General features: G+C 35.0%; 3 protein-coding genes across 3 annotated transcripts; 1 reads left to right on the top strand and 2 right to left on the bottom strand.

Moving 5' to 3' along the window:
* Window positions 1-15,981: 15,981 nt before the first annotated feature.
* On the top strand, window positions 15,982-18,986 carry LOC140881596 (protein DETOXIFICATION 34-like). The gene is made up of 7 exons (XM_073287028.1): window positions 15,982-16,600; window positions 16,861-17,486; window positions 17,737-17,793; window positions 17,884-18,122; window positions 18,223-18,341; window positions 18,515-18,601; window positions 18,729-18,986. The coding sequence occupies exons 1-7, from the start codon at window positions 16,271-16,273 to the stop codon at window positions 18,765-18,767; spliced, it is 1,497 nt and encodes a 498-aa protein (XP_073143129.1). The 5' UTR covers window positions 15,982-16,270; the 3' UTR covers window positions 18,768-18,986.
* On the bottom strand, window positions 16,261-21,879 carry LOC140881595 (G-type lectin S-receptor-like serine/threonine-protein kinase SD2-2). Its single transcript, XM_073287027.1, is given in 12 exon segments — window positions 16,261-16,391; window positions 17,834-18,094; window positions 19,050-19,394; window positions 19,397-19,808; window positions 19,810-19,864; window positions 19,866-19,927; window positions 19,929-20,063; window positions 20,065-20,667; window positions 20,670-20,729; window positions 20,732-20,778; window positions 20,781-20,969; window positions 20,972-21,879. Coding segments are annotated over 10 exon segments (1,890 nt in total). The 5' UTR covers window positions 21,084-21,879; the 3' UTR covers window positions 16,261-16,391; window positions 17,834-18,094; window positions 19,050-19,179.
* Window positions 21,880-22,763: 884 nt separating this feature from the next.
* Window positions 22,764-24,740, bottom strand: LOC140881597 (rop guanine nucleotide exchange factor 3-like). The gene is made up of 7 exons (XM_073287029.1): window positions 24,446-24,740; window positions 24,209-24,325; window positions 23,960-24,114; window positions 23,796-23,870; window positions 23,412-23,714; window positions 22,988-23,332; window positions 22,764-22,902 (listed from the first exon to the last, which is right to left on the bottom strand). The coding sequence occupies exons 1-7, from the start codon at window positions 24,738-24,740 to the stop codon at window positions 22,780-22,782; spliced, it is 1,413 nt and encodes a 470-aa protein (XP_073143130.1). The 3' UTR covers window positions 22,764-22,779.
* Between the last annotated feature and the right edge of the window lie 2,238 nt (window positions 24,741-26,978).

Raw genomic sequence — 26,978 nt, forward strand, 5'->3', positions numbered from 1 at the left:
AACAGGTCTATATAATCGGAACATAAGAATTCTAAAAACTATACTTTTAACTTACGTAGACCACTAATGGAACTTGAATAAAGAAAAAACTTAATGGTGCGAAATCCTTTGTTGCACTATTAGTTACTCTGTTACAACTTGCTCAAACAAATTTCTCTCTTTACGAATTATTAATTACATACACCGAATTTTTTTAAATTGCTCATCATGCTTGAGATACATGTGTGTTTTTTGTGAAAAAATGAGTTACATGTTTTTGTCTGTGATTTTATTTATTATATGTTTTTTTTAAATATAGTGTTTAGTGTGTTTAATATTTAATAATTAGTATAAACAAAACTTGTTTGAGCATAATACACAAGACTTTGAACATGAAGTAAACGATCTCACCACGAGAGTAGAACGAGCATTTTCCAATTTAGCATAAAATACAATAAAAGGAATAACATCCATTATAATTTATAATTAACAGTATTACACTATTACTAGAAAAAAAAAAAAAAACACAAGCATAACAATAAAAAGGTAAAAACAGTGATAATAACTCTAATTACATTTACATCTGTTTGATCTTTGCTCTCTTGGTCTCGTATATTTTATGTTTATCGTTATTTCACACAAATTTAAAAAAATCATTAAACAAGTTTTATATAAAGAATTAATGTTTAATTTACCTTAATTTAATGAGTGTTTTGATATAATTATGATATAAAAAATAATACAAAAATTTTTGTAAGACGGTTTTGCGGGTTAATTTGTGAGATTATTTGAGTAACCAATAAAAAAATATTATTTGTCATATAAGATGGTCTCACGAATCAATTCATTATATCGAGAATCCTTAATTAACAAGTTTATATAGAGAATTCTTGTTTACCTTTATTTAATGAGTACACTGATATTATGACATAAAAAATTATATAGAGAAAATAATAATAAGTAAATAATGGATTTGGAACTACAATCACGGCATTTGAATCAAGTAGTAGTAAATAAAAATGTTCTATTTTTGTTTTTTCTCGTTATACACGATATCAATTTTAGGAAATGACACATCTCTATTTTTGCCTTTATTTTATTACGGAACGGATTTTACTATTATTCTATCACATGTTAATATACCAATCATGGCATAGACAAAACAAAGCTAAATATATAATATACACCATCCTAATATATAAACAAATAAAAATCGAAGAAAATAAATCACACCCGTGGAAACACAGGATTTGAACAACAATTTCCTATTTCATACAAATGACAAAGTACAAGTACAACCAGATCATATCATCGTCACCATCTTTTTAAATCAAAATCGAGGTCATACCTCATATATTGGAAAATAGCTTCAAAATTTTATTTGAGAATAAATAAATGAATTATTGCCAATTACCACGAACGTACGATTAAAAAGCTAGAGTCCATTGATAGGCAATTTTCCGCAAGAGTCAAGACAAGTGACACAAGAGTTTTGAAAGGATAATTATTTCTTGATATATTTCTATGTTTTGAAATATTATAATATTGTGTTTTGCATTTTTAGGATTGTTAGTTGATATTGTGTTTTCTATCTTTATGCTTGATATATTTTAAACTAGGAATAGTTTTTATTTGAATTGAGATAATATAATATTCCTAGATTTAAAATATGGTTTCTTGGATTTATAGTTTATTTTAAATTAGGAATTGTTTTGAATTGAAGTGATATAATATAATTTTCCTATATTTAAAATAAGATTGATGTGTTTAATTGTGATAGAAATTATCTTATATTAATTATCTAGATTTAGTTGTTTGATATTTTTGGTAGGAGATATATTTGGACTTATCATAATATATATCTATCTCCTAACTTATCTTTGTTTCCTTATCATTGCAGATTCAAGTTTGAATTAAGGAAACAAGATCAAGACTTTTTGGAGATAAGTTGACACGCTTAAATAGAAGAAAGAGTGTAGAGATCAGGCGGCTTGGAGAAAAAACGAGAGAGCGCAGAAAATATAGATCAAGCCGCTGATGATAATTTGAGCGTACAAAATAAAAGAGAGAGACGAGAGAGCTTAAGTGTAGAAGACAAGGAAGTCGACTTTCTGGAGTGCTTTCACGTTGAAGAGTCCTTGTCTATTTGTTGAAGTTATTTTCTGTAGATGCCGTGAAGAGTTTGAGAGCATGTTGATTGAGGATTGAAGATCGAAGATTGAAAGCCTTTTTGCTCTCGTGTTTTGGCATCTAGGGCCAACTCTATTCTCTTGATTTTCTTGTCTACCTTCAGTAGACTTTTAGAAGTTGGTTTATTTGTTTTATTCTTTATTTTCTCACATGTTTTGAGAAAATTAATTTTTACAATAATTCACTAGTTTTAGGGTTTGTAAAACTCTTTGATTATTTTCTAGTGAAAGTTTTGCCCTGAGGCGCTGCAAGAGTATTTTATACTCTTGCTTAAATATTTGAGTCTGATTTGTTTGGTTGCTTATCTATTTTATTCATGCTTTTAAAAATTATGATGCATGGTAATCAAGGTGTTATTGAAAATGTTGTCAACATCTAGTGACAACATCTGAATATATTTGTATGCGCAACCTTTTATTACTTTAGTACTTGTGCATATTTACTCTTGAGTATTTTTACTGTTAGTTTGCTGTTACTATTCACGTTTTAATATTTTCGCTGCATGTTGTGTAGGATATTGTCAACACCTAGTGACAACATCTGATTCTGATAATTTTTATGAACCATGATATCCCTTACAAGTGGTATCAGAGTCTACTCTTGATACACTAAGAGCTGATTCTGGATTATTTTTTCAGGAATATTATGGAGTCAACAACAGCAAACTCATTCTTCAAACCTCAAGAAGTCTTTGAATCAGATTTGGGAGATGACTCGTTGTCACTCATCACAAAGAAGTTTGGTGATTATCTGAAGAAGATGAGAGAGACAAAGAAGACCGATCAGAAACTCAAAGCTCCACTTTTTCCGGCTGCTAACAAAACTCTGAAAATAGGCGGGTCTGATCAATCATCAAGGAAGTTTGCTGATCCTCGAAAGCCTCTACTTATGCTGGAAGGAAAGAAAAAGCCTACTGCAAAGAAGATTGACACGGTGCAATGTCATGAATGTCAAGGCTATGGTCATTTTGCCAATGAATGTGCAAACAGGTTTCGGAAAGGGATGAACACATCTTTGAGTGGTGAATATTCTGAAGAAGGTAAAGAACAGAATGAAGAAGAAAGCCACACATGCCTGACAGCATTGATGGAAAGAAAAAAGCTGATGCAAGTCAATCTTTTAGGTGTTGCCGCAGGTGTTGCCACACCTGGCCGCAACATCTCCCAAAGGTCAGTATGTTTAAATTCTTTTACTGCTGATAATGTGAATAATTCTGATGCATGTGATGAAAGAATGTCTCTGGAAGATGTGCGAATGCAATATGAAGAGTTATATGCTGACTGGGTTGAACAAAATAAGAAGAACACTTTTCTTTCAAGAGAAAATTCTGATTTGAAGGCTTCTATGTCAAGACTTGAAGTAGTGCTGAGTAAGAAGGACCTTAAATTGTGTAAGGTTAAGGATGAACTCATGAAAGCTAAGGCTACACTCGCTAAATTCAATTCAAGCACAATCAAGCTTGATTCTTTGCTCATGATGGGAAGAGATGGTAAGGCTGGACTAGGTTTTGAAAACAGTAAATTTGAGGTTGGTGAATGTTCAAAAGCTCCTGTATTTGTCAAAGAAAATAGTTGTCCAGAAAGCTTAACAGAAAAGGTCACAACAATCGATCCTCCAAAACCAAAGCCACAACCTGCTGCATCTTTAAAGCCCAGAAGGAAAGGTAAGTATGTTTGTCATTACTGTCATAGACCTGGTCATATCAAACCATATTGTTTTAAGTTGCAGAAAGACTACAGACATAGATCTGCACCAAAGGTGTTGCCAACACCCTCCCACAGCATCTCTAGGAACAGATCTACTGTAAGAAAGGTTTGGGTACCAAAGGCTGATATTCATTGTTATATGATTTATACTGCTTTGAAAACTAATGTTTCAGGTGCTTGGTACTTTGATAGTGGAAGTTCACACCATATGACAGGTTCTAGAAAGTTTCTCACAGATTATGTTGAACAAAAGAGTAAGAAAGTGACTTATGAAGGAGGTTCAAAGGGAAATATTGCAGGAAAAGGCACACTGAAAGTTGCTGGACTTCCTAAGCTTTGCAACGTGCTACATGTTGAAGGACTAACTGCAAATCTAATAAGCATTAGCCAATTTTGTGATGATAATTTGCTTGTACAGTTTGATAAGAAATCATGCAAAGTTTTTTATAATTCTAACATGTGTGTGATGACAGGTACGAGGTCATTTGATAATCGCTACCAACTTGGAGAAGAGATGGCTTGTACACATACAAAGATGGATGAATTTAACCTTTGGCATCGGAAGTTGGGACATGAAAACTTCAAGAATTTGAAGAACTTAAGTAAAGTTGATGCTGTTAGAGGTATGCCTAATCTAAAATCTGGAATTCCATTTGTTTGTGAGGCATGTCAAAACGAAGAAAACCAAGGTGTTGCACCAGATGTTGCCAACATCTAAGACAACACTCTGTCTTCAGCTTGTACATATGGACTCGTTGGGTCTAATGGATGTGGAAAGCGGTGGAGGTAATAAATATTCTGTTGTTTGTGTAGATGATTTTTCACTATATACTTGGGTAAGATTTGTGAAAGAAAAATCAGATATATTTGATGTTTTTAAGAATTTGCTCACAAGGATTGTGAATCTTCACAACTTGAAGGTGACCAAATTCTCACTCATTATGGTAAGGAGTTCGAAAACTTTTCTTTTGAGAATTTATGTGGTAAAAAAGGTATTTCTCATGAATTTTCTGCTCTCAAAATCCCACAACAGAATGAATTTGTTGAAAAAAAGAATATAACTTTGCAAGATATGGCTAGAGTGATGTTAAGTTCTAAAAATATCTCAAAACATTTTTGGGCAGAAGCCTTAATCACAGCACGTCACATTTCAAATTGAGTATACTTGAGGAATGGTTCTACTATGACTTCTTATGAAACTCTCATGGGAAAGAGGCCGAACCTTAAGTACTTTCTTGTTTTTGGCTGTGTATGTTACGTTTTGAATGATATTGATCATTTTGCAAAGTTTGATGCTAAAATGAGAAGTGTTTGTTCTTAGGTTATTCTTCGGATATTCGAGCTTACATGATATTTAACTTAAGAACTGAAACAATTTTTGAGTTTATTGATGTTGTATTTGATGATTTTGCAGATCTAAAGAAGAAAACAGCTGAGGATGAAGTTGATGATATGCTGGATAAATCTGAAAATTCAGATGTTGACCAAGGAGTGTTGCCAACACCTCCGGCAACACCTCCTGTTGAGATTCCAAAAACAAAAGTTGAAAAGCCTACTGATGAGAATATTGATGAGGACAGTGAGGTAAACGAAGCTGGAAAGAATTTTCCAAGCAGAATTCAGAATAATCACCCAACCTCACAAGTAATTGGAGATGTGCATGGAAATATGCAAACCCGATGGAAAGAAAATGTGGATTATCGGAATATGGCTGGACTAATTTGCATGAGCTCCACGTTTTCACAGGTAAGATTTTCATGATTTGTGTCAAACAGTGAACCCAAAAAGGTTGGCACTGTATGGATTGTAGCAAGCACCACGTGCATGGTATGGAAGATTAATCAAATACTTGCTCAATCTTGGATTCAAAAGAGGTGAGGTGTGTAAGACATTATTTGTGCAAAAGTCTCAAGGTAATATTCTTATTTGCCAAGTTTATATGGATAACGTAATCTTTTGTGCTTCTTGTGAAAAACTTGTTGATGAATTTGTGAAGTGCATGTCGTCTAATTTTGAGATGAGTATAGTTGGTGAATTGAATTATTTCTTGGGATTGCAAGTGAAACAAATGCATGGTGGAATCTTTGTGTGTCAAATACAGTATGCTATAAATCTTGTGATAAAGTATTTGAATGAAAATTGTAAACACGTGCATACACCGATGAGGTCAAGTGAAAAACTGTCGAGGGAAGATGTTGTCGAAGGTGTTGACAACACCCTCTACAGAAGCATAATTGAAAGTATCTTGTTTTTTTTGTGCTATTGGGCTAGATATCATGCTTAGTTGAATGTGTACTGTGATAATTCAAGCGTTATTGATATATGCAAAAATCCAGTACAACACTCTCAAACCAAACACATAGACATTTGACATCACTTCATTAGAGATTTGGTCGAGAAAGGCATGATCTGTATTGAGTTTATTAGAACGGATAACCAATTAGCTGATATTTTCACCAAAGCATTGGATTTCGAGAGATTTTCCAGTCTAAGGAAGTCTCTCAGTTTGTGTGCATTATAGACAGAACTGAGATGTTGTCTGGACTGTTGCCAACACCCTGCGACAACACCTTTTCATGCATGTGCATCTTTAGGATCATTAGGCATGTTGCATTCATGCATACACTCTGTTTTGTGAAGTGTTTGATACTTTGTAACCATTGACCAGTTTACACTCAGGATTCCTTGCAAAAGTGTTTTACAGTTTAATGAGGATTAATTGATAAAGAGTTCTGACTAAATCACAAAGTAGTGGAGGGATGTTCGTGTATTCCATGATCCTGTCCCAAGTGAAAAGTGATTTCGCAAATTCAGAAACTCAAATTAACAAAAATGTTAACAATAATCAATTCAATCATCAAATTTGATTGAAAATCAGAAGCAAATGGAAAAAGCTACCTAAAGGGGTCCGTTGAAGATCGTTCCTTTAGTGTGCAGGCTACCACTTCTGTAATAATGAATTGAATGGATGGCTGTCTGGAAATCAAAGTTTTTGATAATCCTGAAGTGTTGCTGGAAGATGTTGCCAACATTGTGGATAACACCTCACTTGTTAACATATTTTTTTTTGCATGTGATTGCATTTTATTGCATTGTTACACTCTGTTTTTAGACATAATTAAGACATGCATATTTATTTTATGGTGAATATATCTTCCTGAGAAGTTTGAAGTTCGATAATAAGCGAAATGTAGTGATTTACCCTATACACTAATATTTCGAATTTTTTAGTGATTGAAAATGTTTTTAGTGGAGTTTATTTCGATGTGGAGTTTCTTTATGGAAATTTTGTGAAAATCAATTGGTTTGATTTATTGCCTTAATTCGGAAATTTGTGGCCATTATGATTTTAAAATCCATTTTAACGTTGGCAATTGTTACTGTTAGGGAACATTAACTGCGACCGAGTATTAAGAGGTGAAGGTTGTGTTTAGATTTGATCTTATCATTAGAATATTTTATGAAAAAGAATTTTGATTCACTGATATTCAAACAGAGATGGGCTACAAAGAAGATGTTGAGCCAGATGTTGACAACACCTCTGACAAAATCTTAGAGGATGTTTTTTTTTAAAATTGAGATATTTGATGGTCATTGTTACTCCTGCTAATCCATCTTTGATGGTCATTTTTACTGCTGCTGATCCATATCCCTTGCATTTTCCGATGAAGGCTCTGAGGAATCTGCCTCAGAAGCAGATGTTTCATCAGATGCTGCTGACATTCTTGTTGACATCTTAGACGAGGAGTATTTGAATATTGTAGAATTTTTCAGAATTCGGAATTTGCTGGCTACTGTCACTGTTATTACACCTTTCTATAGGAAGCCGGTGTTGCTGTTTCTGCGGAAGATGTTTTTGCAGGTGTTGCTGACACCCTGGACAACACCTTAGATGAAAAATACTGAGTAAGCCAATCCTATTCCTCTGTTTTTTTTCTGAGAATGATGCAAACGATTGGCAACACTATGCCAATTGTGACTTCTTTGAGGACCACACCATTGATTTGAAAGCATATGGCGCACAAAGTTTGGTAAAAATTTTCCAACTTAGAAATATGTTCGCTACTGTGATATATGCTACTCTTTACTGTGGTCTTGGAATTCTACTGAAATTTAACTAAAGCGTGTCGAACCCTCTTTTGCAAAATTTGAGAAAATTCATGTGAGGGTTCATATTTTTTGAGTTTAGTCCTACTGTGATTAATGAATTTTTTAACCCACCCGAGGTGGAAGAAGATGTGCAGCCTGCTCTGATAAGATAGCTTATGTTATTTACAAGACTGCAATCAAGACTTGGACTCCATCCACAAATTCCATCTTTGTCACCAAACAACAAGTTGGTGTGTTGTTTACTATAGGAACTGGAGCATCTTTGAACTTTGGAAAGCTTGTGTTTTACTACAGTTATGCAATATGCAAACTGTGGGTTGGTATCTTACATGCTCATGTTTCTTTCTTTGATATTTGTTGTGCTAGTATCTCAATATTTTGAAAAACATGATGATGAGCTTTTATCTGCTGTTGTTAAGGTACTGAATCTTGCACCTGCATTACTTAAAGGTAACATGAAATTGGACCTACCTTGGTCAGAAACAGATGCTGCATGTTGAACAGAAGATTTTACAAGCCAAAGAAGACATTGCTTACTATGAATCTCTTAATATCAAATTTTTCTTGGTGTAGGTACCTCTTCTGGACAAAAAAGGGGAGAAGATTTTGAATCTGTTGGCGTTCTGAAGGATAAGAAGCTAGTTCTGGCGAAGCAAATGATAGATCATCACAGAGCATTAAGTTTAATTTTTTGTGGTTTATTTTGCTCTGCTCTGATTTGTCTTTATGTTTTTGCTCTGATCTGGTTCTAATCAATGTTAGCATGTTTGATTATGACTCTCTGATTTATTCTAATTTTTTTTTTCTGCCCTGACTTAAGTGTTGTGAGGAGATGTTGGGAACATCCTCGACAACATCTGTGCTTAGACTAAGGGGGAGAATGTATTTTCGTATTCAGGGAGAGAATTGCTATTCAGAGGAGTTGTGATGTGTACTGAATTGATTAAATGTGTTTTGTGATTCACTTTTGAATAGGTATTAAGTATTTTCTGATATCGCTAAGTGTTGTGTTCAGATGTTGCCAACATTCTTGACAACACTCATAATTGAAAGATGATTTGAGAAGTTTGAACTCAGGGGGAGTTCTGAGAATTAATATTCAGGGAGTTGCTGAATTGGTTTTAGATGTTTTGTCCAGAAAGGCAAAAAGGGGGAGATTGAAAGGATAATTATTCCTTGATATATTTCCATGTTTTGAAATATTATAATATTGTGTTTTGCCTTTTTAGGATTGTTATGTAACACCCGGTATTTTTAAATACGTAAATCCGCATGCATAATTAGGATATTTAATTATTTAAATTTATGATTTATGGGTTAAATAATTATTTGAATTATTTGTGCATGATTTAATTTATTTTTAAGCATTTAACCCATAATTAGTAATTTTTATGATTTTTAGTATTTTAATTATTTGATCGCGTAGACGGGACCGTGGACGGACGAGATGACAACTTTCCACCCAAATTATTTTATGAGCCTTTTTAGAGCCTTAAAATATTATTTTGAGTTTTATTATCTCAAAATTTTAAGTATTTAATTTTATATAATTTTAGGAGTCCATTTTTATTCAAAATTAGCCAAAATATTGACTTTTTAGTATTTTTAAAATTCCTTTAATTCAATATTTCGGGATTTTCATATGTTTAACTTAATATTTCAGATTTCAACTTTTAATTAGAGTTTTTAAATTTTATATTTTATATTTAAACCTTTTTAATTATCCTAAACCTTATTTATTCAAATAACCCTAAACCTAATATCCCAAACCTCACGCCACCCTCACCATCAGCCGACTCAATCCCCTCCATTCTTCATCTTCATCTTCTTCCTCAAGCCTAGGAGGTTCCATAGCTCAAAAATTTTAAAAGCTTTGAAGGTGTGTTAGCCCGTCGTCCCGGAAACGTCCTACGTGCGTGCTAAATCAATTTCATTGGTGAAAGGCATGATTTTTCCTTCTCTTTTCTTCTCCATATCAGTATATGCATGTGTGTATCGTGTATACATCAGTTCTTCAAGATTTTTTTTCAGAAAGTTTTGGATTTTGGATGTTGCACCTTGTTCTTGCAATGTTTTGGGTTGCATACTCACGTTTTCTTGCATGGATGGATCATGGCTACTGCTCCTTGGTTGGAGACATGTATCAGGGTCCCTAGGGTCGAGTCAAGTCGGGGCTTGAGGCTAAGGAAGGCAGGAAACGAAGTGCTTCACTTCTGATGCTCCTGTCGCGCAGGTTTAGGGTTCTGGGGAAGAAGGCTGAGATCTTCTTCCTCAGGCCACTATTTTGGGTAAGGTCGGTTGGGTTAGAACCCCCTTGAAGTTTTCTAAGTTTTTGCAAGAGGTTTCATGGTCTTTCGTGGTCGGAGCTTCGAGAACGAACGGTTTTCCCGCAGCTGCTCGGGTCTGCACGACAGTGCAGAAGGGCTGGGTGGCAGAGCTTCGTTCCCACTCCATAGTCGACGGTTTGGGCTGGTTCTTGGCTTGTTAGAAAGGCCTGGATGTGAGCTAAGTCCTAGGGGTGGCCCTCCGGCCGGTGGGTGGTCGGAGCAGGGCGGCCGCCGGGTTTTCTGGTTGCTGCTCGCAGCGGCAGAACAGTTTTGGGAAGGGGGTGATCGGGCTAGGGTTTTAGGGTGTTTTCGGGTCGGGTCATGAGTCCGGGTCGGGTCAGTAGGTTAGTGGGTCGGGTTAAGTGAGTCCGGGTCCGGGTTAGGTGGGCCGGGCTCGAGTCTTTTTATTTTTAAAATATTTTATGAATTAATGGGTTTTTGAGTCAATTAAATTGAAATAAAATTATTTGGACTCCCAAATAATTTTATTTGGTTTTTTAAAATTAAGGTCGGAGCAGGGCGGCCGCCGGGTTTTCTGGTTGCTGCTCGCAGCGGCAGAACAGTTTTGGGAAGGGGGTGATCGGGCTAGGGTTTTAGGGTGTTTCCGGGTCGGGTCATGAGTCCGGGTCGGGTCAGTAGGTTAGTGGGTCGGGTTAAGTGAGTCCGGGTCCGGGTTAGGTGGGCCGGGCTCGAGTCTTTTTATTTTTAAAATATTTTATGAATTAATGGGTTTTTGAGTCAATTAAATTGAAATAAAATTATTTGGACTCCCAAATAATTTTATTTGGTTTTTTAAAATTTTAATTAAGTTAGTCCATTAATTTTATGGGCTTTTGAGCCCATAAAAGTTATTGGGCCAGTCTTTGGGTTTTTGGGCCCATTGGGCCAGTTTAAGTTGTTAATGGGCTTAGTGTAATTTTAATGGGCTTTATTAATTTAATTGGGCTTAGAATAATTATTTGGGCTTAAAGTTTGAAATAATGGGCTTAAGTATGTTAATGGGCCAGATTTAAGTTAATGGGCTTGAGTGTTAGGGCCAGCAGTCCAGGACCATCCATGAGAAATTGCATGTGTCCTGATTATATATTTAATTATTTTTATGCATTTAAGTTATTTTAATATTTATATGTTAGTAAGAAAATTAAATTAAATATATATGAAGGACACACATTTTATTCAAGTACATGCATTCATGAAATAATAATTTATGCATGATTTAATGTTTAAGTTGAGCAATAAAAATATTTTATGTTGGAAGTTGAAGTAGTGTGACAATTTAAGGGGGATTCGTCCCCATATGATTGAAGGGCAGTTTACTGCCAATTTAAGAGGTGATTCGTCACCGGCCACGTACGTAGGTTTCCACGCTGATCAGTATTTAATGTATGATTTAAGGTTACACTACGGATACAACCATGCTATGTTAGAAAAATGAATTGCTCAATAATGTTATGTATTATGTTATTTAAGTAAGTTATGTTATGTAATTTTTAAGCATGCTCATTCATGTATATGTATGTATTAGTATTAAATTGATTTAAATTATTTTAAACCCTTGTTATGTTAGCATGTTGGGCCTCTAGGCTCACTACACTGGTATGATGCAGGTGAGTACGTTGAGGATGACATTATACCCACCGGAGGCGAGGACGTATGAGCATGCATGCAGTGGCCCCGTGACCGTGATATATTCTGAGTCACTATGCATGTTGTTATTTTTGTCAGCATGATACAGTTTATATTATTTTACAGCAGTTGGGAGTTTCGAATATTTTAATAAATATTTTCAGTGCATGCACACTTTTTATTCAATTTATTTATGCAGTATTTTTTTAATTAAATGTTTGACTCAGATATTTATTTTATTTTAAAGAATGCATTTTTATTTAAGTATTTAATTGTTTATTTATTTTAAATCTTTTATTCTGTGCATATATGTATGGGCATATATGTACATATTTTATTTAGTAATATAAAAAAAAAAAAAATTTCCGCATATTTATTTATTATAGATAGAGGGTCGTTTCATGTTAGTTGATATTGTGTTTCCTATTTTTATGCTTGATATATTTTAAACTAGGAATAGTTTTTATTTGAATTGAGATAATATAATATTCCTAGATTTAAAATATGGTTTTTTGGATTGATAGTTTATTTTAAATTAGAAATTGTTTTGAATTGAAGTGATATAATATAATTTTCCTATATTTAAAATAAGATTGATGTGTTTAATTGTGATAGGAATTATCTTATATTAATTATCTACATTTAGTTGTTTGATATTTCTGATAGGAGATATATTTGGACTTATCATAATATATATCTATCTCCTAATTTATCTTTGTTTCCTTATCATTGCAAATTCAAGTTTGAATTAAGGAAACAAGATCAAGACTTTTTGGAGATAAGTTGACACGCTTAAATAGAAGAAAGAGTGTAGAGATCAGGCGGCTTGGAGAAAAAATGAGAGAGCGCAGAAAATATAGATCAAGCTGCTGATGAGAATTTGAACGTACAAAATAAAAGAGAGAGACGAGAGAGCTTAAGTGTAGAAGACAAGGAAGTCGACTTTCTGGAGTGCTTTCACATTGAAGAGTCCTTGTCTATTTGTTGAAGTTATTTTCTGTAGATGCCGTGAAGAGTTTGAGAGCATGTTGATTGAGGATTGAAGATCGAAGATTGAAAGCCTTTTTGCTCTCGTGTTTTGGCATCTAGGGCCAACTCTATTCTCTTGATTTTCTTGTCTACCTTCAGTAGACTTTTAGGAGTTGGTTTATTTGTTTTATTCTTTATTTTCTCACATGTTTTGAAAAAATTGATTTTTACAATAATTCACTAGTTTTAGGGTTTGTAAAACTCTTTGATTATTTTCTAATGAAAGTTTTGCCCTGAGGCGCTGCAAGAGTATTTTATACTCTTGCTTAAATATTTGAGTCTGATTTGTTTGGTTGCTTATCTATTTCATTCATGCTTTCAAAAATTCTGATGCATGGTAATCAAGGTGTTATTGAAGATGTTGTCAACACCTAGTGACAACATCTGAATATATTTGTATGCGCAACCTTTTATTACTTTAGTACTTGTGCATATTTACTCTTGAGTATTTTTACTGTTAGTTTGTTGTTACTATTCACGTTTTAATATTTCCGCTGCATGTTGTGTAGGATGTTGTAACACCTAGTGACAACATCTGATTCTGATAATTTTTATGAACCATGATATCTCTTATAAGTTTACTATGAAAAATGTGTTATTTGTGTTGAGCTCGAACAAAATAAGTAAATAAATAAAGGTAGTTTCGAAAATAATTAAAAAAATTCAAATAAATAAAGACAATAATATTTTTTTGAAATAAAAAAAATTAAAAAACAAGATTAGCTTATTGCAAAACAAGATTAGCATAATCGAGCTTGCGTTGAGCCATCCTCAAAGGCAAGAGTGACGCCATGCTATTAATTTCGTAATTGGCTTTTGGAAAACACATGATACTTTTTTCCCTTTTCCTTTTCCTTTTCCTTTTTTTATTTTTTATTTTTCATTTTTTTTTTTGGTGCGAAGGTGAACTTGGAAACACAAATAAGTTGTATTTACGTGTGTGTTTGCGTGTTTTTCTTGTTTGGATATTTGACCTCAAAGTTTTTAGCTTTGAGATTAGATATGAATTCCTAATGAGAATGAGGAACGTGTGAGATTTGTTTCATCCGAGGAAACAATTTCGTAAGACGGATCTCATATTCGATTCAATCCATGAAAAATACTATTTTTTATGTCAAAAATATTGATTTCATTGTAAATACAAGTCTAAACGATCCACGAGTTTGGTTTGACGAACACTCTAATTAAGAGAAAAAAAGTAGTCACACTCTATTTTTAAATGTGTCCGATTTATAAATTTTTTTAGATAAGTACTATTTGTTATATTTAATTGAATGAAAATAATAAAAAAGTTATATAATCTTTGGGCTTCTGAAATGCCAGTGACCTTTAGATTTTTGAAAGGTCAATAACCTTTAGGTTTCTGAAAGGTTAATAACCTTTTCTGAAGACTCAAATAACCTTTGATATATCGAAAAGGCACTGACCCTTGACATACTGAATGGTCGTTTCTTTTCTAATAAATAAAAATCATTTCATTTCAAAAATTCATAAGTTGAAATTCAAAGTTTCTTCACTATTCTCTCCACTTCTTCTCTCGGTTTTTGTCTGTCTTATTCCTCTCCAAGTATTGATAAAGTTCAGGTACTGTTCAGTTCACCTGTATCGAACTTTGTGCTAAGTTGTTGCAGGTATCACCGTTGTGTCCTGGAAAACAATCGTCTACGGTGAACCTTGAAACACCGTAGAAGGAGAAGAATATGTTTTAAGAAAACCGTAGTTTATTACAGTCCTCGGTTTAGTTTCGATTTATTTAATTTTTTCAGGATCTATTATTGTATTGTTCAATTTATTGTAATTGTAATACAATCTTTTCCACATTCAAGTATTTCATTTTCCAAACACTATTGAGTGATTGTCATATATCATTATTTTTCGTGTATGGCATATAACCCACAACGGGCCATAAGTTCACTTCAAAGAAACTCTCATTAATAATTTTTTTTAAAATCTTAATCACTCTCTTTTTAGTATTTTTTATTTGCCCAATTTCTAAAATATTTAAAACAGATATCATTTAGAGCCAGTTTGTTTCGTAACTTAAGAGACTAAGAACATTTTTTTTTGGAAAAAAAAAACACTTTTCTTAAAATTAAAATGTTACAAAATTGTTTTAACAAACACTTAAAAAAGTGCTCTGTTCATTAAAAAAAAAAAAGTGCTCTGTTAGAATTTATAGCTTTATATTTTAAAAAAAGACTTTCAACATTAATGCAAAAGCCAAAATCACTTATATATATTTTTTAATAAAAGCAATTAACTAAAAAATTCAACTTATTTAACCTTTTTAAAAGTTATAACATTATATCCATACTGATTCTAAGTGGCCGTTTCGAATATCTTTATCGTATCATCTATACTATCTTATAAAAGTTGAGAGCTTTTTAAAAATCGCTTTTTTTAGTCTAATATACAGACATCATGTTTTTTTGATCATTTTATGTATTTGTTTCCATCTAATATTTTATTCTTCATTCCTCCAATCTTACTCCACATTTTCACTTATTACCCCACTACCCGCCCACGTCTTCTTCCACATTTTTTTAAACAAAAAAAAATCAATTAACTAACCCACTAGACACTAACTCCAATTATTCTCACAAATTTTCAATTTCATCATATTTTTCATTTGACTTCTAATTTTTCAAATGATTTTTTTCTCAATAACATGTTGATCAGAAGTAATAAGAAAGTGATCGTAGCAGAAAATATTTCGTTACTTAGCGTGTGCCAAATTTACTAGTATATTATTATTTTCTATATTTCCGTCTATATTCCATAAATTTAGTTCGAAATAACTCTCATTATATCATATTTTCAAAAAATTGGTATATTTTCGAATACAAAAGTTTAAAAAAGAACGCAAACTCAATACTCAACAAGGAACCATTGATTCTCCACGCCCCAAAAAAGAGACGAAATTTAGTAAAAACTATATTCTAAGGTCAAGAACAAGTCTCTGTCTTGTCCATTCTCTCCATAGCTAACAATGTAACAGAATTAACTACCACTAGTCAAAATCTCCTATTATCAAGCATATATAAGATGATACAACTCAGATGACCATAACCCCAAATAAAAGAACTAAGAAAAAAGGATGAACAAGAAAAAAGATTCGGAAAAAGGAAGCACATTCTACTAATTAAATCAATTTATCTATCTAATATCAATGCTGTGCATTGGGGTGTAGCACAAGGTGTAAAGATTGCGGGTGACACGGAAAAAAATGGAGGAGGGGCATTGGGAAGCAATGGCTCAGCCTCTTCAACAGCATCGTTGCCATTGGACCTGTCTACGAGTCAAATGGCTGTCTTGGAATTGGAACAACCAACTTTTTTCAATAAACCAAACTTAGATGAAAAGGCGTTGCTCCACGAGGCACCAACCACCTTGTTAGCAAATGAGGAGGGAGGCGATTATCCTCCTGTAAGAAGTTACGAGGACGTGAAAAATGTGATAAACATAGAATCCATCAAGCTATGGGCAATTGCAGCTCCTATTGCCTTCAATATTTTGTGCAATTATGGCATCAATTCTTTCACTAGCATCTTTGTGGGGCACATAGGGGATGTAGAGCTATCTGCAGTCGCTATCTGTTTATCAGTAATTGCAAACTTATCCTTCGGACTCATGGTAAGCTTACTATCTTTCAAACTTTCAGTAATTCAAAGCAACAGTAGGACAACGGGGCCTGATTGTATCCAAGGAAAATAATTTATGAAAATTTATGTATAACTTTTCAAGGATTTCAAGTTTTATCCCCTGATATCTATCCGGTCATCCCACCTCACCTCCCTTGCCCCAGGTTCACCCCCTCTATGGATTCCAGATCTACCTGAATCTTAAGATATCAACATCAAAGCTTTTCATATCATGTCTTATTGGTCTAACAGCTTGGTATGGCTAGTGCACTCGAGACGTTATGTGGACAGGCGTATGGAGCTGGAGAAACAGAAATGATGGGAATTTACATGCAAAGATCATGGATAATACTCACAACGGCTTGTTTCTGTCTTTCACCACTCTATATTTATGCCACACCAGTGCTAAAGCTACTGGGACAAAGACACGACATTGCCGAAATAGCAGGAAATTTTTCGATAAAAATCATTCCACAAATGTTTTCACTCGCCATTAACTTTCCTACACAGAAGTTCCTGCAAGCTCAAAGTAAGGTGGCGACTCTAGCATGGGTTGGTTTTGTGGCCTTTATCTTGCACATAGGGTTGTTGCTTTTGTTTGTTAAGGTATTTGAATGGGGTTTGGCTGGTGCAGCAGCAGCCTATGATGTATCAGCATGGGGTATTGCTCTAGCTCAGGTTGTGTACATAGTTGGGTGGTGTCAAGATAGTTGGAGTGGATTGTCGTGGCTTGCTTTTAAGGATATATGGGGATTTGCAAAGCTTTCGATGGCCTCGGCCATTATGATTTGCTTAGAGATATGGTATTTTATGAGTATAATAGTTCTCACTGGACATCTAGAGGATCCTGTCCTGGCTGTTGGATCCCTTTCTATAAGGTATATCACGTATTCGCTCCGCTCAAAGTTTAATCAATGTTATTATGCACCAGTACTTCCTGATCCCATTTACCATTTGAAATAGCAATACAAGATAATACTAGCATATGGGGACCTAAGACTCGTGTAATAGATACGAGGAGAAGGGCGGAGAGGATCAACTCAATGAATTTTGGAGGGTGAAACTTGAATTTTATTTTATTTTTTAATCGGATATCTAATATATCACCAATTTATTTCTCGTATTCAGCATGAACCTGAATGGATGGGAAGGTATGCTGTTCATTGGGATTAATGCAGCAATAAGGTAAAAATGAGGGGGGAATAAAGAAATACATTCTTCTAACCTGAATCAATTAATGTCATTCTTCTTCATTTCTTCCTATATTTACTCCAGTGTTCGCGTGTCAAATGAGCTTGGATCAGGACGTCCTCGAGCTGCCAAGTTCTCAGTCATCGTCACTGTAGCCGAATCTGCACTCATAGGTCTCCTGAGCATGGTGATAATAATGGCAACGAAAGACCACTTTGCCATCCTTTTTACCAGCAGCGTAAAAATGCAAAAGGCAGTATCTGATTTAGCACACCTTTTAGCTATAACCCTGGTACTGAATAGCATTCAGCCAGTGATTTCAGGTTTAACGCCAGTTATATTGTGATAATCATAATAATAGATATATATCTGGAACATTTATTTAAAGATTCTAACATGATAGGGAAAATGTTGTTTATCCAGGAGTTGCTGTAGGGGGAGGATGGCAAGGACTCGTGGCTTGCATTAACATGTTTTGTTATTACATCATAGGACTCCCAATCGGATTTCTTCTGGGTTACAAAACTGATCTAGGAGTGAAGGTAATACATGGATCTTTATTCCACTCAGCAGGACTGGTCATGCATGTGAATTGAATCATAACATAAGAATATCCACAGAAAGCAAACAAATAAATTAAGTACAGATAAAAATCGTCAGCAAATTAGTGTTTTTGGGTGTGCAAAATTTACTTATCGCAGATGGTTGCTTACAGGGAATTTGGATGGGTATGATATTTGGAACTTTTCTGCAAACTACGATTCTTTTAGTTATCGTGTGGAAAACAAATTGGGATGAAGAGGTAATATTCTGATGTTGATTCCTATGATATGATTCAACATAAAAAAAATACACATTTTCTGATGGACAAAGCATCACCTAGTTTTAAGTTTTAACCCCTTCACGACATTTTTTCACTTGAATTGCAGGTGGTGCAAGCTTCTGAAAGAATGCGTAGGTGGACATAATGAGGCAAAGTCAAGTAAAAATTCATTGAGGATGAAAAAAAAAATAAAGACTTGAAGAAATAGTTTCGATAGTTTACAGAAATAACTCTTTACTCATGCCCACAAGGCTATTGATTGTGCAATTTTATCCATTGACACGGTCTAAATTCCCAAGATAAGCTCAGTATTAATATATTATTGGTTGTCTTTAACAGAGCTAGAGGATAAAATAAAATAAAACCACGACATATATGGATAAGTATAAAGCAGAAAATCAATGAGATTAACCAACTTATTACTTACCCCTTTGAAAATGCCTGTGAATGTGACTTCGACATGACTGGCAAATAAAAAAGAAGCTACATCGGATATGTAGCCTTGGATTCCATGGAGATCGAGAAAATGTCATGAAAACTTCCAGCATGTTCCTTCATTACCATGTTCTTGGATCCGCCCCCACCCCTTGCAATGACTCGCCAGAAACCAAGGCTTGAAACAGTTTTGGGGCCGGCGGGACAGTCACTTCCACCACTCCTTCCAATATTTTCATCACCATTCCCATTGTAGGCCTTGTAGACCCCTCATCTTGAATGCCCCAAACAGCAACCAATCCAATTATCTCTGCCTTTACCTTATTACAAGAACCTCGAGCCTCTCATCAATGACAGTCGCCAGGTTTTCCTTAATTATTTGGCGTGCCGCTCATGGTGAGAAAAACCATTTCTCCATTTCACCCTCAACAACTCCACCACCCGAGGGTGGCCCCTCCACGTTGCAACGAGCACCTATCAACTCAAACAACATCATCCCATAGCTAAAAACATCGGCTTTAGTAGTAATAGCCACACCAGAGATCCACTCAGGCGCAACATACCCCCATGTTCCCCGCATTGTCACCAAGACTCCGCTGAAGTCTCCAACAATAAGTTTTGCCAACCCGAAATCAGAAACCTTGACGGATAAATCTTCATCCAATAAGATATTATCGGGCTTTATATCGCAATATATGATACAACTTCGACACTCTTCATGTAAATAGGCGATGCCTCTTGCCGTCCCAATTAGCGATACAAAACCTAACATCACAACTCAGGTTCTGACCATTCAGTTTTAGGTACAGCTAAGAGGTCCATTGGCATGCAATCATAAACTAGGAGACGATGGGAATCTTCAGAAAAAAAATCCTCTTAATCGGACCAGATTAACATGCTGAATATTTCCTGTAGTACACACCGTTGCTCGAAACTCCTTCTCGTCACTGCCAGGTCTTCCACGTCTCTTCACTGCCACAGGGGAAGAATCCAATAATACACCACGACAAAAATACCCCAAACCCTCCATGCCCAAGCTTCTCAGAAAATCCTTTAGTCGCAACATGAAGCTTTTTGTAAGAGAACACCCTCAGATTTGTGAAATGAAACACACAATCTTCTTCTCCTTTCCTTCGTTTAACCATCCATCTACACACAAATAACAAGAATATAATAAGGATACAAAGCATCCATACCAAGAAAGTCGTCTTCTTCTTGTTCTTTTTGCTGGCTCCAATGCTCTGTACTCTCAAATATAATTTATCCTGAATAGTGCTGCCAGAAATAAGATTATGCAGGTTCAAAAGAGAACCAAATAATTTCTTGCACAATTTATTCTTCGCATTATGAAATATACCAATGCAAGAACAATTTTCAAGACACGCATTCTCGCACTCACTCTTGGTCCCACTGAATGATACCACCGATGTTCTTTCATAGCTCACCAGCCCAACTTCTTCAAACTCATCATTCTTACTACAACTCTCATAGCCTTCCCGGTGACAACCCTAGGAAAAATATTCCTTTTCCCATGAAACCCTGTTCACCGGATTAAAACCCTCCAAACACAGACAAGGACTAAACATATTAGCATAACAAAATCCTATTTCCACAGTCCACATAGTTTGCATTGATTCTCGGGCTGTGACCAAAACATGTTCCAGGTTTCACTCTATCTTGGGACCATGTAAATCGCCTCAACTGCCCCAGATGGTCCAAGAGAACCTAGTTAAGGGAGGTTTTACGCCGCTCTCTAATGGTACCTCAGTGAATCCAAAAGTTGCATTTGTAGGGAAAGGATTCAAAAATTCAAATCTATATATGTAAGGAATTGTCATCTCAGGAACCGCAACAAATGCATTTCCATTCCAATTCCCAGTAGACCAATATTCATACACATTATCAATATTGTTAAGAGAGCAATCTCACCATAATTAGGAGGATTTAACCGCAAGAAATATCTTCCTGGAGCTGGATCAATGGAACTCTTCCAAGAAGAAAGCCTTTGCAGCGCCGTCAAGTACATGCACGTCGGGAATCTTTAAATAACTTCCCTTTTCAGCATTGCTCGTCTCCCACAGCTAACTTCCCATTTTCAGTGATCTCTGCACTAGTCGACGTCAATTTTTTTTATGGATTTTTTCCTGATTCGCTACCCAAACGTACGTTCAAATGGGAATTGAAACATACCAAATGCCTAAGAGGCTAAAATCAGTTGACGTCATCATTCAGGGTGAAGAACCCCAGCGTAAAAGTCTTGTTTTCACTCAAGTTTCACCACATATTTGTTCAAAGACTCCAACTTTACGCTCTCATCAAGATAATTTCCAGTGAGTTCTTTCAAATCTCGAATATTCTTCATAAAATGCGTCAAGTTGGTTTCTAAATTACCGGCGGGCTTCAATTGGATGGAAAAAGAGTAGCCGAAATTGAGAATTAAGGTGAGAACTTAATGCATTGCCATTCTTCCCCAGATATGGAAACAACAAAAATAGTATTGCAAGCTCACTTTAGGTGAGGTTGAAACTTCTTTTGTTCTTCAAGTTGCAGAATATAATAAGAAATTTCGGATTCTACACACAAAAGGAAGTAAATTTACTCTGAAGTGTGTGTCTGTGACTGATTATTTTCTTGGACGTCGGAAGATTTAAACTCACGGGCAAGAACAAAAACTTCTTTACGTTGGAATTGGTGGATATTTTACTAATTTACTGGATTTCTTCCGAGGTTAGCTTGGGAAGAAGACAAGATTTTGAGTAGAGAGATGGAGAAGGTTTGGGATGTTGTGGCAGACAGATTATCTTGGATTTTGAGTTCGGACTTCAGAGTCTCTGTTCTTGACAGAAGAATAATAGCACTAATTTCTAAAGAAATGAGGAGCTTTTTTCTCTTTTTCAAGTTGAATGTATTCCGATCTGATTCTTGAATCGTGCACAACGATATATTTTGATTTGATATAAAGCACAATCACAAAACTATATTGTCTTATAATTTATAATCTATTTTTAAGGATTCAGTTTCATGTTATGGTAGTTTTTTGTAGAGCTTGAAGGAAGTACTTAATTTTTTTTTTAGAATGTCTGCCAAACACTACCTATATATGTCCGATTGATAGGAACATATCGTATGAACACAAAATATGAACCGTGGATTTTGATATATAGACACTATTCATATGCCAACATCCTCAAAATCTTATTTTCATGTTAAAGCAAAACAATAGTCAAAATGTATACTGGTTGCCCTAGTTGGAGAAATATATATATAAAGAAGGAAAAACTACTGTGACTGTGAGTTGCTCTTGATCAATAATAAATCATGGTTATAAAATATTAAATTATTGTATTTCTATCATACTTATATTCTTGATTCAAATCCTACGAATAATTAAAGTCTATATGACACATATTTCTTTGTGAGACAAAAAAATGATTGTACAGATCAGTTTTCTTATTAATAATATTTGTAAAACACCAAAATGTAATTCTAAATCCATCGATTCAAAATCCAATTCCAGTTGCAAATATAAATCAAAATCCCATTTTTAACTCCCCCAAACACAGGGTTCGGAAAAAGAACTGAATTGGAAAGATAATACGCAGTTTTTGAACAGCATACAAGATACTCTTAAAAAATAACTGATATGCATACAAAAATTTGATCCCCCATGCAAGCATGTTGTGTTCTGCTACATAAAACCCTGAATCATAAACTAGAATGAGCTAATTATCTCTGTCTCTCATGGATTCATGCACAAAGAGTACATCCTCGATCCAAGAAACAATGTTGAATGCTAAGCCCTCCAACACTCTTGAATAGCTCTCCAAAACAGCCTGTCCCACATCCTGCACAAACCAAATTCCATATTAAATCTGTACAATACACCAATTTTGGATAATTAATTCCCTAGTATCGATCGATCCCTATCACCTTGTTATATTGGATTTTGCTTGTGTCTAATGAAGTTTGTGAGAGCGCGGGATATCTTTGTTTTAAGCATAACAGCAAGGTTTCTGCTCTTTCTGCCAAGACATGGTTCTTGTCACTCCTATCGACGTCCGACATGAGGTCTTTAACCAAGTCCCATGAGGATTTTGAGTGAGCCATGCATGCTTTTCGTCGCCACGTGTACATCGAGGCTTCGACCTTGTCCACTAACTCGAGGGCCTCGTGCTCCGAGGCTATGTTGAGTGAGTCAATAAGGTGATTGGGCGAAAACGTCTCCACGTTGCACATGTATCGGTAGATTGCATCTCCTAAGCTCGCTTTCCCACTCTAAGTTCACGAAAAAACGAGGTGAAAATGTGAAAAGGCTACCGTTTGTGGATTGTCACGGAACAGAACTAACAGCTACCTTAGGGAGGGAAGCCGTGTATGACTCTGGGACGTGCATTTCGGCAAGAATATTACTGTTAATGGCCATTGCGGCTTTGTGAATTTGGTTCGCGCAGTCGCGCTTCTGGCACAAAATCTTGGTATATTTCTCGGAGAGGCCCTCTGGGGGGACGCAAGGAACAGGAAGCCACCATTTCTCCTCCTTCCGCTGAGCCTGTTGCTGAAACGATCTTCTGAACGATCCGAACTGAGTCGAATTCCCCGACATGCTGCCCTTTTCCGCGTACCAAAATTCAGTCTTTCTAAAACTTTCCAACATATTCTGTCACACAAAATTGTTCCATAGTATGTTACAACCATAACTATTAGCAACAAATCGAATTTCTGTTGTTTTTTCGCTCACCTGGAGCATTCCATCAAGCTTTTTCAAGGCTGGGAGATTGAGATGAATATCTGATCTTGGGCTGCTAGTCATCACCTGTAAGTTAAAATGGAATAAAAACCAAGTGGAACATGGAATAAAAATGAAATGAAAATTTTGCCAAAAGAAGTTGAAACATTTTTTACCTCTAAAGTAGTTCCATCTTTAAAATGTTGCAACGTGGGAGTAAATTCCACTATGTAATCACACAGAGATAAAAGGCAGTTCATTTCTCTGTTCCACATTAACTTCTTTTCAACACTCAGTGGCTCTAATCTCTGGTGTTGACCAAATACAGAAGCTGCACATTTTAGAAACAAACATTAACATCAGATTATCCAGACTGGTCTCGAAAATTCGTCGTGGGGGCAACATATGACACAAAACATATATACCATAAAGATTGGTTATAGCATTTGAGATTGAGACAGCAGTGCAGACTCCTTTGCCACTTCCAGACATGTCTTCACCTAACAACAGTTTTGAAAATCTCTCCTTCATCAATTCCAGTTCTGCATTAGAAAAATTGTAAAATACCATCCATATATTACTTAACTACACAAAAATTTATAAACTATACTTGATGTGATTTTCAAACATTTAGCTACAAAATGTGTACAAAGGAAAGTCACCTAAATCCATTATCTCCTCATCCTTTCCATCTTTATGCTGCGCCATGCTTAATCTCGAAAGTTTCCCTCGGACCGGAGATTTAAAGCCGCCCTGCCAAGAGAATGGAGAGGATGTCTCTGCAAAGCTGTAATCATCTGTTTGCTCTGAGAAGGCCGAAGTTTCGGAATTAGTCCTACAATGTGCAAAAGAGTCGCTACTCTGAATCGAAAAAATCGAGGTTTGATCCATGGAAGAAGGTGAATGCTGATATCCCAAGTAGCCATTTTCATCACTAGTTGAAGTGCTGCTGTCCATTCTTGATCTTGATTCTTGTAGTTTACTGAATTCGGATATCTAAACAAGAAAGCAATAATTTTTCAAGTAGAATAGGAGATGAATATTTGTGTGTATCGGAACTTTGACTGATTCTATGCTGCATGCATATAAAGTTTTCTTGGCAAAAAAGTAGAGCGAACCGTTGGAAAAGATACGGTGAAAATACTCGGGGAGAAAAAAGAAAGCAACGGTAACTAAATTAATCAATCTATCATTTAATTAAGGACAATATTTTGAATTTGAACAGTTGAAGTTTGAAGGGCACCGTCTGAAATACAAAAAAAAGCGAACACTTTTCCTAGTGAATCACCTTCTTAATTCATACTCCATCATCTTCTGCAGATTTTGCAATTAAATTAGCCATATTTTCTTTCTTCCAAGTTAATGGCTAGATTCTTGAATTACAGGCCAGCCATCTGCTGCAGTTATATGAATTTTGAATTTGGACTTTAGATGAAAGACAAAGCACGAACGAATGCTGGGTATGAAATGTGCGTTGGATTAATCATTAGTGTTGGGTATGAAACGGAATGATTTATGATTATTGTATAACAAAGTGGTTTAAGAGTTATAAAATCCATCAACCTTTGGGCTACTCCAAATAATATATGGTATAAAATATTTGTCCAAAATAAGTAAATATCATGTATAGAAAAAAAAAATACAAAATTTTTAAAGTATTTTTTATTTAACATAGACATATGGAGACATGGTTGGGATTAAATGTGTTGATAGACGTGCGCACCAATCTTATGTACCAATTTAATTGATCGACGTGCGGCGGAGTTGTCCACCTTGAAGGGGCCGAAACCATAATGGCGTAATTTTAAAATATGAAAAATTGTTATTTTGCTCCTGATATTTGCCTCTTTCTAATTTTAATTATTTATGTCACGCCTCGACCTCAGGCCCGTACAAACTGCACAATGGGCCTTCGTATGATTAATTCAACTTGCTATAGAAGTCCATTGTACCCTATTTTAGTCTCATTTTAAAGCTTTCATTTTCGATCCACCAGCTTCCTTCGATCCGGGAATTTAGGTGGTGACTCCCACACACATAACACTTTGTCCCGCATTTGGGGTTCTTGCTGGTGACCGTCTTTGATACGGCTCTGTCACGCCTCGAGCCCAGATCCGTGCTTACACGATTGCACAATGAGTTCCTATAGGAGCTACTTCGTATTTGTTCTCGCTTTACGAAAATGTCAAATTGCTATAGAAGTTTATTGTAACATATTTTAAACTCATTTTAAATTTTTCATTTTTCTCATGTAAGACAGGTACCATGTTATTTAGTTTTTCAAAGCGATGTTATGTTAACAAATTCACAACACTATCAATTTGCAAAAAAGTTAATCATATTAAAATCAATTTTAAATATTTAATCCTAAATTACAAAACAACCCACAAAACTACCAAATTTTTTTTTAAAATAAGACATGTCATATTAAAATCAAATATTTTAAAAAAGAAATAAGATATCGGCTAATAACTTATGACATATCAACACTACTGCATGGATCTTTTCGCCTTTTATTTCAGAATTGATGGTTGTCAAGGAAAAAATGGTTGTGGTTTTCTCTTATCTTTGGAATGATATTATCATCGAATCAGATGCTATCAACGTGGTCAATTCCATTTCAAAGCCTTCTCTTTATACACCGGATGTCTTTGTTATATCTTTTGTTCTCAACTCTAGTTTGCGTGCGTTGAATTGTCGTCCAAGCTTGTAGGCGTACTGTCAACCATGTCGTGCATCTTCTTGCTTCTCATGGTTTATATCATGAGACAATTTTAGATTTTAAGGAGTCATGTCCTTTGTTTTCGGGTCCTTCTGTAAACCATGTCTTATTGACTGATTAATGGATTTCATCATTTATAAAAAAAAAAAAAATCTTCATGAAAAAAATTGTAAGAAAATCAATATATACTTGTGTAAAACTGAAAATTAAAATTAATCTATTCTATTATATAAAAGATGAGCATGTTATACTAACTACTTTGAGGATAAAAAAAATATTATTTCATAATTATACTTTTCTATCCACTATCCCACTAAACTTCTCACTCACTTCATATTTTGCTTAAAAAAAACATAGAAGTATAATAAAACTTTTTTTTCACAAGTTAATAATTATTAACGTGATAAACTCCTCGATATTACCGAAAACTAAAACTAACGAATATAAACATAGGGAATTGGTGAACCCAATGC

The sequence above is a fragment of the Henckelia pumila genome, chromosome 2 (assembly GCF_033568475.1).
Source record: "Henckelia pumila isolate YLH828 chromosome 2, ASM3356847v2, whole genome shotgun sequence".
NCBI lineage: Eukaryota > Viridiplantae > Streptophyta > Magnoliopsida > Lamiales > Gesneriaceae > Henckelia > Henckelia pumila.

Excerpts from the sequence above, each read along its gene's own strand:
- LOC140881596 (XM_073287028.1), top strand. The coding sequence starts at position 16,271 with ATGGCTGTCTTGGAATTGGAACAACCAACTTTTTTCAATAAACCAAAC. Across the intron at positions 16,601-16,860 it reads ACTTATCCTTCGGACTCATG|CTTGGTATGGCTAGTGCACT; the intron begins GTAAGCTTACTA and ends TTGGTCTAACAG. Across the intron at positions 18,342-18,514 it reads AAACTGATCTAGGAGTGAAG|GGAATTTGGATGGGTATGAT; the intron begins GTAATACATGGA and ends GGTTGCTTACAG.
- LOC140881597 (XM_073287029.1), bottom strand. The coding sequence starts at position 24,740 with ATGGACAGCAGCACTTCAACTAGTGATGAAAATGGCTACTTGGGATAT. Across the intron at positions 24,115-24,208 it reads TGCTATAACCAATCTTTATG|CTTCTGTATTTGGTCAACAC; the intron begins GTATATATGTTT and ends TAAAATGTGCAG. Across the intron at positions 23,333-23,411 it reads ACACGGCTTCCCTCCCTAAG|AGTGGGAAAGCGAGCTTAGG; the intron begins GTAGCTGTTAGT and ends TCGTGAACTTAG.